The 15,677-nt window shown below is 34.7% G+C and overlaps 1 protein-coding gene across 1 annotated transcript; it reads right to left on the bottom strand.

Moving 5' to 3' along the window:
* Window positions 1-1,031: 1,031 nt before the first annotated feature.
* cfap206 (cilia and flagella associated protein 206) lies at window positions 1,032-14,714 on the bottom strand. The gene is made up of 12 exons (XM_073817090.1): window positions 14,607-14,714; window positions 14,456-14,539; window positions 12,960-13,050; window positions 12,230-12,418; window positions 10,457-10,615; window positions 10,163-10,377; window positions 7,386-7,505; window positions 5,344-5,539; window positions 4,000-4,125; window positions 3,717-3,910; window positions 3,492-3,635; window positions 1,032-1,634 (listed from the first exon to the last, which is right to left on the bottom strand). The coding sequence occupies exons 1-12, from the start codon at window positions 14,712-14,714 to the stop codon at window positions 1,419-1,421; spliced, it is 1,842 nt and encodes a 613-aa protein (XP_073673191.1). The 3' UTR covers window positions 1,032-1,418.
* Window positions 14,715-15,677: the final 963 nt, after the last annotated feature.

The raw sequence follows: 15,677 nt of genomic DNA on the forward strand, positions 1-15,677 counted from the left end.
AATGTCTGGGCAATGGGAGTTTTGCTCTTTGAAATCATGCACAGATATTTGCCCTTGAAAGCTTTGATGAAATTCAGCATGGCTACATCAACATGGATCCGACCTTATCCACAGGTGAATACACAACACACAGATCTGTCAAATCTAGCCAGTAGAAATGTTCACTGTTCACATTTGATATTTGAAGACTAACCTTTGATCTCTATGAAATCTTTACAGCATGCCATGACCTGATTTACCGCTGTTTGAGTCGTAATCCAGCTCATCCACTGACACTAGAGCAGCTGGAAGAGCACCGCTGGATGAAGGACTAGACTGGAAGAAGGCAGTGGATCTGTGCATCAGACAGACCAGAGGTGAGGAGCTTAATGAATGACAGGAATCAGAGAACAGCTCCACTCAATCAATCCATCAAGAAAAAACAATGAGACCTCATAGATGGATAGAAGTTCAGCAGTGCCTTGACCGCTGTAACTCAAGGAGAAAAAAGCAGTTTTTGTATAATATTTATATAACGTTTGTGTAATAAGCTGTTATGTGCAGAAACACTGGAATGGATCCAGTTTTTTAAGTGCATGTAAACAATAAGAAATGTCAACATAAAAAAGCTAAGTACATTTTGTATAATATTTATATAATATTTGCATAATAATAAGTTGCTATTTGAGAAAATTCTGGAATGGATCCATTTTTATAAGTGCATGTAAACAAGAAATGTAAAAAAAAAAAAAAGAAATTTTTGTATAATAGTCACATATTGGTGCTTTACTAGTAACATTAATGTAACAAATGTAATAAAAAAGAAGCTATTTTTGTATAATATTTCAGAAAGTTGCTAATAACCAATCATTTATTAATGATGTACTTTAGTAATTCATTTAGTAACAAATAATTTATTAATGACTTTTATAACATTCTTTCTCATTGATTTACACTCACCTTCTCTATTACTGTGTGTAATTAGAAGACCTGGAAAAAAGTCACAACATTTCCAAACACACAATTTCATAACATGTTTCACCCTAATAATCGAACAATGAAGTCCATCCCCCTGACCAAAAACAAAGTGAGTGGATGTAGAAACAAGTTGCCAGAGCTTAATTATAAAAATAGTTAATGCTACTTAACAGATACTTAAAGTTCACTCGAAAAAGAAAACATAAAAGAAGATATTGTAAGAGATGTTTAAAATATAATGGAAGTCAGTGGTCACCAAAACTGTTTAGTTACAACATTCTTCTAATTAAATCTCATCATCTCCATTGTCCAGAACACACTCAAGTACATCTGCAGAGCAGGAGGAGACACACAGACAAGTGACAGCTGTTATTACAGAGGTGTTTCTCTCTTTCTCACAGCGCTCATGAAGCACACACACATTCAGACAAACAGGTTTGAGAGTTTACTGAGTGTGTCGGTCATTCATCAACAGCTCTGGTTAAATCCACCTTCATCATGTTTGTTCCTCCTCTCAGTCCAGACAGGTACACCTGTGGTTTGGGTACGTTACTCTCTCCGTCTCGCTTCGTCTGGCTGCCGGCGTCTTTAGGGAGGAACGTCTGTGTGCTGTTGTGCCGTCTCATGTGACTCAGATCGGTCTGCATTGAGCGTGTGACTTTATTCCTGAGATTGGCCTGAGACAGAGAGACAGATTCTGGTCAAATTCCCTTATTGATGATGCTGGGAGTCTGGACCGAGATCATGTGTGTGATCGAGTGAAAACTATGCAATGTAGTGAAAACAACAGACAGGTTTTAAAGAGATTTGCTGTTTCTGAAATAAGCAAATACATTTTTTTTTTTTGAAGACAAGAGCAATTAATAGGATACAAACGAGCTGATAAAGTCAGAGCAGTGTGATGGCCAGCTTGTCTCTAGACACACTTCTAACAACTTTTACCTGAGAAGATATTGCTGCTTCATTTCGGAAGATTAACTTTTCCCTTCTTTATTCTTCATAACTCCAGAATGTGGCAATAAACCTGGGGTTAAGCTGCATAAATGCTGCAGTGAAGTATAGTTTGAAAGGTTGCACATTCAAGGCTGAGCCTCTTCAAACAGCGCATCAGTAGTGCTTCAGCAGACGAAAACACACACAATTATGTCAAAATGCATGATTTTGGTGAGTTACCTCATAAACATAGTCTTAAATGAGTTATAAAGTCCTAAATGATTGTAAAGAATTAGGAGAAAATCAGATATGTGTCAGATCCACATCATTGCATCAGGTTTTAAAGAGACAGCGCTGCTTTTAAAGTGAAACCTGCTGAAGTCTGTCATTGATGGAAATCAAAGAACAAAAGAAAAAAGACAAATCACTCGACTGCTCTAGTCTCTGATTAACTTTTGTAGCTTGAATAAAGATTCATCTGTATTGTTTATGCATATACAATTTATAGTTTCTGTCAAGATTGTTTTAAAATCACTTAAATTAAAAGTTGTTATATATTTCAGAGGCTTTCAATTATACTGTAATGTTGAATGGATATAATTAATAGGTAAAACTGAGACACCAGTAGCAGTATTGGTACCAATAGCCTACTACTTAGTTAAATTATGGCATAAAACACATATTTAAAATATACTATCTTTGTTGTTTCTACATTAATTCAGAGGTTCAATGTGAAATTATGACAATAAAAATAAGTGATTAATCATAATTAAGGGGAGACACTGCAGGCAAAAACGCATTTTTTTCATGCACCTATCAAGTTTAAGGTGCTTTTTCAGACTAGTGGAAAGAAAACAACCAAAAACACTGTTAAGTGTTTCTTTTCTAGCACTTTATCTATTTGTGTCAATAGATTTCAATCGCAATACATATTTTTGAAGGCTCAAAATGAATTTTTCTCCTACACTGAGCCATGAATCTCCACTTCAGTAGCACTTACACCACACTTTACATTTTTATTCCTGTCTGTATCCTGAAGTTTTTACAGAGGGATTTGTTCATATATAATTTGCTTCATTTTATACATTTTATTCCCCAAAAAATGTTAAAAATATATAGTGTTTCCTGTCTGTTCTAAGTTTTTTCTGAATTATGGCATGACAAAATTCTCTCTGTAAAAACTTTTGACCCTAATATGTCAAAAACGCTTAACAAGAATTTTGAAACTGACTTCATCCAGTGTTTGGATTTTTGTACTAGAAATGTATGCAAGTTAGCGCACATTTCATTAAATAATGCCTCATTTGCATATTTAAGCAACATTTTAGAAAACTTGTAATACAAAAATGTTTGCAGTTATCAATGTAATTAATTAACTGGGTAAGTAAGGTGATAACTATTAGTTAATTGTTTTACCCTATTCACCTGCAGTGTCTCGCCTTAATTACAGAAAAATGAATCATGATCAGGTAAAAAAAAATCAAGCTGGTAAAAAAAAAAAAAATTGGCCAGTAAATTAGATCACATCACCGGCCATTGGCAGATGTGGCAAAAAAAGTTAGTTTTAGGCCCTTGGTGATTATATGGATGCTCTTTCTCACCAGTTTAATGGCTTTTCTTCGGAGCTCCCACTCGTTCCACTCATAAGACTTCACAATGTTGGTCTCCAGAGGGTGTATCTCTGTTTGCATGCTGGCGTCACTTTTAGAGATGGTTTTCACCAGCAGTTTCTGTCCTGACTGCATCTGAGACATGAACAGTCCTGTGTGAACACGCTTGAGTTTGTACATCAACTGATTGTGCTTCAGATTGTAATAGAACGCTACCTCAGAGTACGGCGTGACGCTGGCGAACTCCTGATGAAGCTGGAGCAGCTGGATGAGCTCAGGCCATCTCTTGGCCATCTCCACCACAGCAGACACAAACTCATCCGCTTCAGAGGCGAACTCATACGCAGCGCTCTTGGAGCTGAAAGCGTAGTATTTCTCCTTGTGCTTTAGGACGCCGATGTTTGGATTACCTGAGGAAAACAAATCAGACAGTAATATGTCTTATCAAAAAAACATATTAATTAATTACAGTGTACACTATTTGTTTGATTAGTTGTACCTGGCAGTAAAAGGCCGTTCTTCTTCACAAGAGTGAAGCCACAAAAGCCCTTATACTGCAGCGGCACGTCCTCAAAGCGAAAACACCATTCACACGAGCTCATCTCCGACTCAACAATATGCTCTTCTGAAACCAAATAAACACATGTATAGGATATATATGGGCCATTCTACAGAAAAGGTGCAAAGTCAGAGTTGGAAATGTCTTGAACAAAATGTCTTTTTTCACAAATTTTGTATGTATGCAAATTGTATAATATCCAAGTACACATTTCTAGTAATTGTGCAGTTCATTCTCGTATTGTAGTTTCAGAATGTTTTTGGAATATTTGTCCTCTCCTCAAATTTGTCACTACAAAACACAGTAATATATAATTTACTAAGAAGGGGTATATTGAATTAATTAATGAATTAATTAAATTAAGATTTTGCTTACATCTTTCTTGTATATATATATATATATGAGATGAGATTTGTTGCACCAATTCTGTAGAATGGCCCATAAACGGATGGGTGAATCTCATGCAGACTGTGAAGAACAAATCATATGTGACCCTGGACCACAAAACCAATCATAAGGGTTTAAATTGAGATTTATACATATATATAGTGAACGCTGAATAAATAAGCTTTCCATTGATGTATGGTTTGACATGATATGGCCAAATATTGTCATTTCATATCAAACCATACATCAATGGAAAGCTTATTTATTCAGCGTTCACCCATACATGTATTTTTGGCTATTGATACAAATATACCCGTGCTACTTAAGTTTTGTGCTCCCGGGTCACATATTCACCCCAACATTAAAAGAAAGAAAAAAGCAGTGACATACTTATGACTGTTAAACACAATTTTAGGGTCCATTATTCAGAAACACCTGACTGCAGAATGCTGCCATTGACCAGTCATAAGCAGATATCAGATATCAGATATCAGAGCGAAACACAACTCATTTCATATGACAAGTATTTAGTTGTAAAACAAACTGAGGGCCAGAGTGAGAGCACAATCCCATGAAAGTGCACATAAGAGTGGAAAATTCAGATCTACTGGCAATGAGCAAATTAAAAAACACAGATGCAGCTCATTTCCATAATGACTAATGCAGTCACCCAAAGCAGCATAAAATGGGTTAAGTCCTGCTTTTTCGGATGTTAAATAATGCCAAAAAATACCTGTGAACTGACTACCAAATCTTAGTAAATCACCTTCCACGATTCATTTCAATCCTCTCCTCTGATAGAGTTTATGTCTGAATAACTCGTTTGCACTGGTGCAAGTTATTAGTGAATCTGGCCCTAAAGGTCATCAGTGATTTCTGTCTGCTTGTGCGTCACACCTGCTGTCTCAGAGCATCTGTCCGCATCCGTTCGCACCTGCAGTCCGTGCAGAAGCAGCTCCAGTTGATCTGGGCTCAGCAGAGACTGCGCTGATAGGAAGGCTCTCAGACCAGACGCCACATTAGTGAGCATGCTCAGTAGCAGCATCTCACCTTCCAGCCCCGTCCAGAGCGAAGCCAATGCTGTGAAATGAGGCTGACAAGAAGAGTGATGCTTACAGTAAATCTATATGTGATCATAATAGTGGCGGTATTGTACTGGAAAATACAGACACAACAGAAGTACTTCTTATTCAAATGGACAGTTCTCTAAGTTCTCTTCTCAGACTCTAAGCTGTTGCACAACATATGGACACCTGAACAAATTTCATGGAATGCTTTATCAATGCAGTCTATATTCAGAGATTATGCTTTAAAATGTCTGTATAAATTACATACCGTTTATGCATTAGATGACACAATATTAAAACAAATCACCCTGGACCACAAAACCAGTCATAAGGTTAAATTTTACAAAACTGAGATGTATAGATCATATGAAAGCTCAGTAAATAAGCTTTCTATTGGTGTATGGTTTGTAAGGATAGGACAATATTTGGCCGAGATACATCTATTTGAAAATCTGGAATCTGAGGATGCAAAAAAATCAAAATACTGAGAAAATCACCTTTAAAGTTGTCCAAATTAAGTTCTTAACAATGCATATTACTAATCAAAAATTACATTTTGATATATTTATAGTAGGAATTTTACAAAAAATCTTCATGGAACATGATCTTTACTTAATTTCCTAATGATTTTTGACATAAGAAAAATCAATAATTTTGACCCATACAATGTATTTTTGGCTATTGCTACAAATATACCCCAGCGACTTAAGACTGGTTTTGTGGTCCAGGGTCACATATATATACCAGTCTTAAGGGTCAATTTTTCGAAATTGAGATTTATATATCATCTGAAAGCAGAAATAATTTTCCAGTGATGTGTGGTTTGTTATTTGATTGAGATACAACAATTTGAAAATCTGGAATCTGAGGGTGCAAAAAAAAAAAAAAAAAATCTAAATATTGACAATACATTGTTTAAATGAAGTTTTCTTGCAATGCATATTACTAATCAAAAATTATTTTTTTATATATTTCTATTTATTTATATATTTGAAATATTTATACAAATATTTTTATAATGAAATTATTCAGTTTGAAAAGTCAAAATTGTGAGATGAAAAAAAAACGAAAGCCAGAATTCTGAGTTTGTGTCTCGCAATTCTAAATAAATGTGAGGGAAAAAAAATCTAAATTGTGAGATAAAATGTCACAGTTAACTTTTTTTATTCTGTGTCAGGAACAAGATTCCATAGTTTACAGACCAATTATATAATGAACGTTCAAACCGATGAGTGCAAAATCATTCTACACTACTCCTTCCTCATTTCCCTTTTATAAATGTGATTTTGCTGGGAAAAAGGCCCTGTTCTTTGTACAGTTGCTTTTGTAATAATATGTGACCCTGGACCACAAAACCAGTCATAAGGGTACATTTTCTTTTAAAATTGAGAATTATACATAATCTAAAAACTGAATAAATAAGCTTTCCATTGATGTATGGTTTGCTAGGGAACAATATTTGGCTGAGATACAACTATTTGAAAATCTGGATTTTGAGAGTGCAAAAAAAAAATCTAAATATAGAGAAAATCACTTTTAAAGTTGTCCAAATGAAGTTCTTAGCGATGCATATTACTAATCAAAAATTAAGTTTTGATATATTTACGGTAGGAAATTTACAAAATATCTTCATGGAGCATGATCTTTACTTAATATTCTAATGAATTTTGGCATAAAAGAAAAATCGATCATTTTGACTCATAAAATTTATTTTTGGATATTTCTACAAATATACCTGTGCTACTTAAAACTGGTATTGTGGTTCAGAGTCACATATTGTAAAATGCACAATATAAATTCATGAAAACTAAGATTGTGAACTATCAGTGAACGTTCAGCACAAACAGATGAACAACAGCAGACGTCACTCACAAACACTTGTGATGTAGGCACTGTGGTCTTGGTGTGCACAGTGTCCTTCAGGAGCGTCATTCGAGTCTTTAGATCAGACTGTAACCTCGTCACTTCCTTTGCGCTCTGGATGATGTCCGCCTGATGAAACATGAACACCAGATCACCACATCATTATACTGTCATCAATGTCATATTCCCACACTGTAAAAAGTTTTCACCAGTTTCAACTTAAAAACTTAAGTTTAGCAGCTGCCTTAAGATTTTAAGTTAAATCAACTTAAGTCATTTAAACTCACAAGTTATATCAACTCATTTTTATTGTAATAAGTTAAAATGACTTGTCATTTTAAGCTGATTTAACTTAAAAACTTAAGGCAGCTGCTAAACTTAAGTTTTTAAGTTGAAACTGGTGAAAACTGGCATCTTTTCCACCATGTCCACATGAACACATGCTGAAGTCACTGGAGAACAGCAGGTCAGTGTGACTGAAAGAGTTGTGTCTCATGAAGAGTGTTAAATCAGTCACTTTTCTAATGTTCTTATAGGAGAAGTTCACTTCCAGAACAAAAATGTACGGATTTACCTCTTGTCATCCAAGATGTTCAAGTCTTTCTTTCTTCAGTCATAAAGAAATAGTTTTCTGAGGAAAACATTACAGGATTTCTCTCCATATAGTGGACTTCTATGGTGCCCCAAGTTTGAACTTCTAAAATGCAGTTTAAATGCAGCTTTAAATGACTCCAAACGATCCTAGCCCTCAGCTATTTTAATTACAATTTATTTACTTTTTAACCACAAATGCTTGTCTTGCTCTGCCTGAACTGTTTTTACCAGTTCAAGACAGTTAGGGATGTCCAAAAACTCCCATCTCATTTTCTCCTCAACTTCAAAATCATCCTACATGGCCGTTTTACCTCTTTTGTTAAGGGTGTTTGATCTTCTTTGCACGTTCACTTTGTAAACACTTGGTCTGTACTTCTGCAGCGATGTAGGATGATATTGAAATATTTTTTTTAATTGAGGGAGAAAATAAGTTGAGAGTTTATTATGATCTTTTATTTATTAACTAGTGAGATTTGAAAAGACTAACTTTGATGCTAAAAAAACACCTGACTAGAAAGCAAACTTTATCATTTAAAACATATCTAAAACCCTTTTTTAATAATCTAAAAACATCTTTCATCTTTATCCAAGTACTGCTCACTGCAGAGCCAAATGGCCTCCAGCTCCACCTCTCTTGATGTCCAGCTCCACCTCTGAGTGAACAAATGGGTGGAGTTAAGGTTAGGGATAGGGTAAGGGGTAGGGTTAGGGTGTGGTTAGGTGTCTATCTCCACCCATTACCTCCAGCTCCTCCCATATGGCTCTGCAGCGAGCACCCTCTCTCTTTATTTGGCACTCTAATTCTTTTTCTATTCTTTAAACAAAACTTGAACCTTAAAGACTTGCGCTATATTTGTTTTCTAACTGAATAGAGTGTTAACTAACATTAGCTTCTCTATTATTTTTGTATTCTATCTGTTTTCTTTTTATTTATTATATGATTAACCCTTTATCTGTCACCCCATTTTTGAACGTAGATGTGAATGTGCTATCCAAACTTAAACTGTTATAATTCATAAACAAATACCTTAACTATCTTGAACCAGAAATGCACAGACTACTCATGCACATCGCAGAGAGAGACAAGCATTTGAGGTTAAAAAGTGTATAAATTGAAACCCTTTAGTGGCACTGTTTGGTCTTAACCCGACAAATGTATCGCTGTCATCTTTGCAATCAAATGCATTGGCCTTTTGCTTAATAATTGCCAAAAGAATTATATTATTGAATTGGAAAAACCCGTCTCCTCCCAACTATTTTCATTGGATGTACGATTTGTTGCAGTTTATCCAAATAGAAAAAATTAGATATACAATTAAGGGCAAAGCAGAAGACTTTTATTCAATTTGGCAACCCTTCTTGCTGTATTTTAAAAAATAAAAATAACAGCCTTTTGTATTCTCTCTCTCTCATGTAACCCGGTTTCACATACTGGAATTTGTTTATGCATGTCTGTTCTCTTGTCCTGAATGTTTAAAACTTGTCTAGGAGGGTAATAGGAAAAGAAAGTGTCTGAAATAAGGACTCACACAGGTGCTACTTGTTAATTTAATATACCGATTATTGTTTCAATATCTTACATGTTTTGTTGTTATTTATTTACATTTTATTTATCTATTTTATTTTCTGTTTTCTTTCTTTTGTGTTTTCTATTGTATTTATATTGGTCTGAAAATAGTTCAGAGAGTAAGAAATATGTCCTAATTGACATGCAATATCTTTGTTTTGTTAGACTGTGGAAACATTGTATAAGCTTTTGTTTTCTCATATGTAATAGCTCTCTGACTGAAAAGTGCCAATAAAAAAGAGTTAAACTAAAAAGTGTATAAATTGTAATTTTTAACAAAAAATAACCAATCGTTTCACTAGATAAGACCCTTTCATTAATGGCTGGGATTGTTTACAGCACTTTGAAGCTGAATTTAAACTGTATTTTGAAAGTTCAAACTCGGGGCACCATAGAAGTCCACTATATGGAGAGAAATCCTGAAATGTTTTCCTCAAAAAAACAAAAAAAATTCTTTACAAAGAAGAAAGACAGACATGAACATCTTGGATGACAAGGGGGTGAGTATTAGAGCATTATCTCTACATTTTTGTTCTGGAAGTGAACTACTCCTTTAAGACAGAGACCAGAAATAAGATAAGAGAAACCTGATGAACCATCCAATAATGTGAACAGTGAAACCCACCAGTATGAATGTGAGGAAGGCTTCATGTTGTCTTGTGTTATACAGAGCCTGTTTGAGCAGGTCGGGGTGGATGGGACACTCTGTGTGCTTTGTGTCCTGCTCATAGATGTTCTCCAGCAGAGCTGTGTACTGCCAGGCCAAGCGCTGAGACTCTGCCAGTTGATTCTCTATATCTGCGGCTGCGGCAGGCACCGTCTCGTTCAGGATGGATGGCACTGCAGGAGGGAAACACACATGGAGAAATAAGCACTAATGTCACAGTCATTAAGAGTGAACTCAGGGAGACACACGTACAGTTCTGGATGCCCTCTCCTCCTTTCCTGCTGTCCTTGTTGAAGAGGCGTATGCCGCTGACGATCAGAGTGAGTTCACTCAGCTGCTGCTCTTTGTCTTGTTTCAGCAGAGACATGAAGGTCGCCAGCTGAGACTGAGGAAAGATGCTCTGTAGAGCCGCTGGAACAAACATACAACATGCTGTCATCTTAAACTGCCATAACACTGGCTGCACTGACACCTAGTGCCATAAACACAGCATCACACAAGATCAAAAACTGTAGAAATGCTCTATCAGCAGAAGTTAAAATATAATTTATTTGATCAAAGCTGAATTTCCAGCATCATTACTCCAGTCTTCAGTGTCACATGATCCTTCAGAAATCATTCTAATATGCTGATTTGCTGCTCAAGAAACATTTCTAATTATTATCAATATTGAAAGCTGTTGTGCTACCCAGTGTTTTTGTGGAAACTGTAATAATTTTTTTTTTTTCAGGATTCACAGATGAATAGAAAGACCAAAAGAACAGCATTTCATTGAAACAGAAATATACTATTTTTGTTTCTTTTTTTAACAGTACTGTATTTGTACAGGTCTTTTTCAGAGCACATATGTGACCCTACACTACAAAACCAATCATAAAAGTAAAAAAATATACATCATCTTGAAAATCTGGAATCTGAGGGTGCAAAAAAATCAAAATACTGAGAAAATCACCTTTAAAGTTGTCCAAATTAAGTTCTTAACAATGCATATTACTAATCTAAAATTACATTTTGATATATTTATAGTAGGAATTTTACAAAAAATCTTCATGGAACATGATCTTTACTTAATTTCCTAATGATTTTTGGCATAAAAGAAAAATCAATAATTTTGACCCATACAATGTATTTTTGGCTATTGCTACAAATATACCCCAGCGACTTAAGACTGGTTTTGTGGTCCAGGGTCACATATTACCAGTTCCAAACTACATCAATCTTAATAACTACTTTTATTTGTGTTTTTAATCATTTCTAAGTGATATATAATTGTCTTTGAAGGCTGGAAGTGAAAAACTTCTCATATTCAGGTGTGCATAATTATTAGGCATGTTTTTGTTTACAGATAAAATGAACCAAAAAAGAGATTTAACTCAGACTGAAAAGTCAAAAATGATTAAATGCCCATGAGGAATATTTCAAGCTAATGCAATACAGAAATTGCAAAGTTAAGGCATGACCATTGGACAGCGAAATGCTCATTGGATCAGCATGGTCAGAAAAAAAAATCAGGTGGAGAAGAAAAGACATGTTAACTGCAAAAGAATTAAGAATTAAGGCAAAGAATTAGGTGTGAAACCATTTAGTCTCCAGCACCATTATTTTCCAAAGCTGCAACCTACCTGGAGTCTCCAGAAGTGCAATGTGTCAATGTGTGCTTGAGTAAAAATATCCTAAAAAATGACCCTCACTTAATAAGAATAACATGCTGAAGTGTTGTGAAATACAAATAGACTGATTCTTCTTTAATAGGCTATCTGTAAAAAAAAACCTGCCTAATAATTATGCACACCTGAATATAAGAAGTTTTTCACTTCCAGCCTTTATGAAAAATTATATATGACTTATAAATGATAAAAATGAATGATCAAAATTAATATTAGTTATTAAGATCGATGTGGTTTGGAATTTGTAAAATGTGCTAGGAAGAAAAAAAAAAGATCAGAATATCAATTCTGCACGCACTGTAGGCTATATACACAGGGTCCTCCAAACTACTACATGAATGCTGTTTAATGCCAGTACCTGTGGTTTCTCTGACAGTGTTAATGTCTGTGGCCGAGCCGAGGTTGGAGCGCTGTATGGCATAGCTGACTATTTTCCCATACAGGTTCTTCAGGTCCTCTCTGGTCTTTGCTCGAGAGTCTGTGATCTCTCTGCTCAGCGACAGCAGACGTGACTGCAGGACCCTCTCCTGAACCTCCAGAAACTCACCTGACACACACACAGTCAATCACACACACTCACGCATACGCTTGATGCAGTCAGTTAACCTAATATATGACCCTAAACCACAAAACCAGTCTTCGGTAGCACAGGTATATTTGTAGCAATAGCCAACAATTCATGGGTCGATTTTTCTTGCATGCAAAAATCATTAGGATATTAAGTAAAGATCATGTTCCATGAAGATATTTTGTAAATTTCCTACCGTAAATATATGAAAACATAATTTTTGATTAGTAATGTGCATTGCACATTTTGACAATATCAATATTTAGATTTTTTTTTGCACCCTCAGATTCCAGATTTTCAAATAGTTGTATTTTGGCTAAACATTGTCCTCTCCTAATAAACCATACATAAATGGAAAGCTGATTTATACAGATTATATTAAAAAAATTGACTCTAATGACTGGTTTTGTGGTCCAGGGTCACATATGTGTTTGGATTAGTGGAGGAGACACACACATGCAGGTCCAGCTCATCTCTGTTCTACCTTATCTTTATTGTTCATGTTCATTTATACACTTACGTCGAGATGTGTAGTTCATGTCAAAGTAAACCTGCATCTTAATGGTGTTCAGAGTGGGACTCGTCTGGTCCATGAGTTTGTCCACACACAGCTGAAGACATGAAAGACAATTACTGTCACTGAATCAAAGACACGTTACACTTCCTGCTCCTGCATATAAATGATCTTTTATTTATTAACTAGATAGTGAGGTTTGAAAAGACAAACTTTGATGCTAAAAAAAACACCTGACTAGAAAGTTTGAAGTAAACTTTATCATTTAAAACACATCTAAAAACCTTTTTTTAATAATCTAAAACACATTTCATCTTTATTTGGCACTCTAAATCTTATTCTATTCGTTAAAAAAAAACTTGAACATTAAGGCACTCTATTCATTTTCTAACTGCAACTCTTCTATTCGTTTTGTATTCTATCTATTCGTTTTCTTTTTATTTATTATATAAGTAACCCTCTATCTGCCACCTCCATTTTTTAACATAAATGTAAATGTGCACTATCCAAACTTAAATTGTTATAACTCATGAACAAACACATATTGTAAAATGATTTTGAAGGACCATTTCAATGGTAATGCAAAATCAGATTTTAAAATGCATTTCAAAGGATGAATTTTGAGATTTTAAGCTTTAAAATGATATATACCGTAGTTGATGATGATTTCTAAAACATGATAGGGAAAAAGGCAACAACAAAAAAATACTTTCAGAAGAACTTGACCGATGATGTTGATTTTTGAGGTGCACTCTTGTCATAAATCTATTATTGTTAAAACTGGTAAAATATATATTTAGGAGTCATAGACCTTTTCAACGACATATATATTTTGTCTTGTTTCCAGGTAAAATATTTAAAAACTCTTAAATCAAAAAGGGTTTTCTAGACAAGTAAAAAATATTTTCTTGTTTTCAGAAAAAAGTCAAAATGAAGTGAGTTTTTGCTTAGAACGAGCAAAATAATCTGCCAATGAAGTAAGAAAAAAAAAACATATTTCAAACAGAAAACAAGATTACTTTTCTTACCCCATTGGCAGATTATTTTGCCTGTTTCTAAGCAAAAACTCACTTCATTTTGACTTGTTTTTTTTTTCTGAAAACAAGAACATAATTTTTACTTGTCTAGAAAATCCTTCTTGATTTAAGATTTTTTAGATATTTTGGCTGGAAACGACAAAAAAACAAAAAAACAAAAAAAAACAAACAAAGAAAAGCATTTTTTGCAGAGTGCACGGACAATTAAAAGGTTAACAGAAAATTATTTTTAACTCTTTTCTTTTTCTATTCTATCTGTTTTCTTATTTATTCTATTATTAACAAAAACAAACTGCATTAGTCAAACTGAGACTTGATTTTGATCGCCTCCATTATCCTCATTTGTAAGTCGCTTTGGATAAAAGCATCTGCTAAATTACTAATTTAAATATAAGTTAAAGGTAAGTTATTGTATTGTAAATGAAGCAGTTTTAAAGCTTTTGTAAACACTAGTTCTGCATTTACCTCTATGAGTTTCTGCACATCTTGCTTTGTAAGAGTCCTGTCCACGTTAAAATGATTCCTGGGGTCCAGAACAACAGCTTTGACCTGGAAACACATTAAATGTCAGAGCTACAGCATTTATGTCTATTATCCTGAAAACACAATCACTCACCATGAACGCGATGAGCGTCTCTGTCAGAGTCTGTCCTCTGCTTAAACACGTCTGCGCGATTTCTCGGATGATGTTTCTTATAACTCCTTCGGCCTGTGTGTGAGACATTTTACACAACTACAACATTTACAGCTTTTTAACTTGAAAATATTCTGAATGCTTGTTGATCAGTGCGGCGTTGTTGTGGTTGTCATAGAGATGGACAGCGGATGCGCTTCTGAGTGGCGCCGGAAGAGGCGCTGCTGCATCAAACACAAACCAAAACAAGTCTGATCCGCGCACTGAGACAAACAACCAGACATTACAGCAGAGGAGAGCGGGGTAAGTTGACCCAGCCTCTGTATCTTGGCAACTGTACACTTTTACTGTCATGTGATCTTGTATTTTGGAATTATACTTTATTTCTGCTAGACTGTTAAAAGGAGAGAAACATGAGAGGAGTGGAAGATATCCATTTACTTTAAAAAATTGTCAAAGTCAAATTTAGCATAACAGAAGTAATACCTGTTACATCCAATGTTGGGGGTAACGCATGTAATAATATTAGGCTACTTTTTCCAAGTAACAAAGTAACGCATTACTTTTTAATTGACAAGTTACTTTTTTAAATAAGTAACGCCAGTTACTTTCCCCCCATTTATTGATGAAAAGCTCTTCTGTCTCCATGTTGAGAGAAATTGTAAGTTACTTTAGTTCTAGAATAAATGTGAACATGCATTAATTCATCTAAAAAAAAAAAACAGATCCAGTGTTCTTCAAAATGAATAAAAACTGTGAAATTCAACTCAAACCTGCAATAATTAAATATGTTCAATAATACAAATATCCTTTATCTATTTAATATCATTTTATTAACCGATGTCTTTGCTGCCGACCTTCGATGATCCAATTCATCCATACTAATAAGCACAAATGACTCAAGATAATCTAACATTTGTTTTCCTTTTTTCAATTCAGAAGAGTTGACATTTGTTCTTCAGCGGTCTACTGTACAGACGGAGATTTACTTTTCTCTAAGCCTGAGGATTTTGGTGTGAAAAGGCTTTTACATTTGACAAAAATAGAACTTTT

This window comes from Garra rufa, chromosome 13, assembly GCF_049309525.1.
Source record: "Garra rufa chromosome 13, GarRuf1.0, whole genome shotgun sequence".
In the NCBI taxonomy this organism is placed as follows: domain Eukaryota; kingdom Metazoa; phylum Chordata; class Actinopteri; order Cypriniformes; family Cyprinidae; genus Garra; species Garra rufa.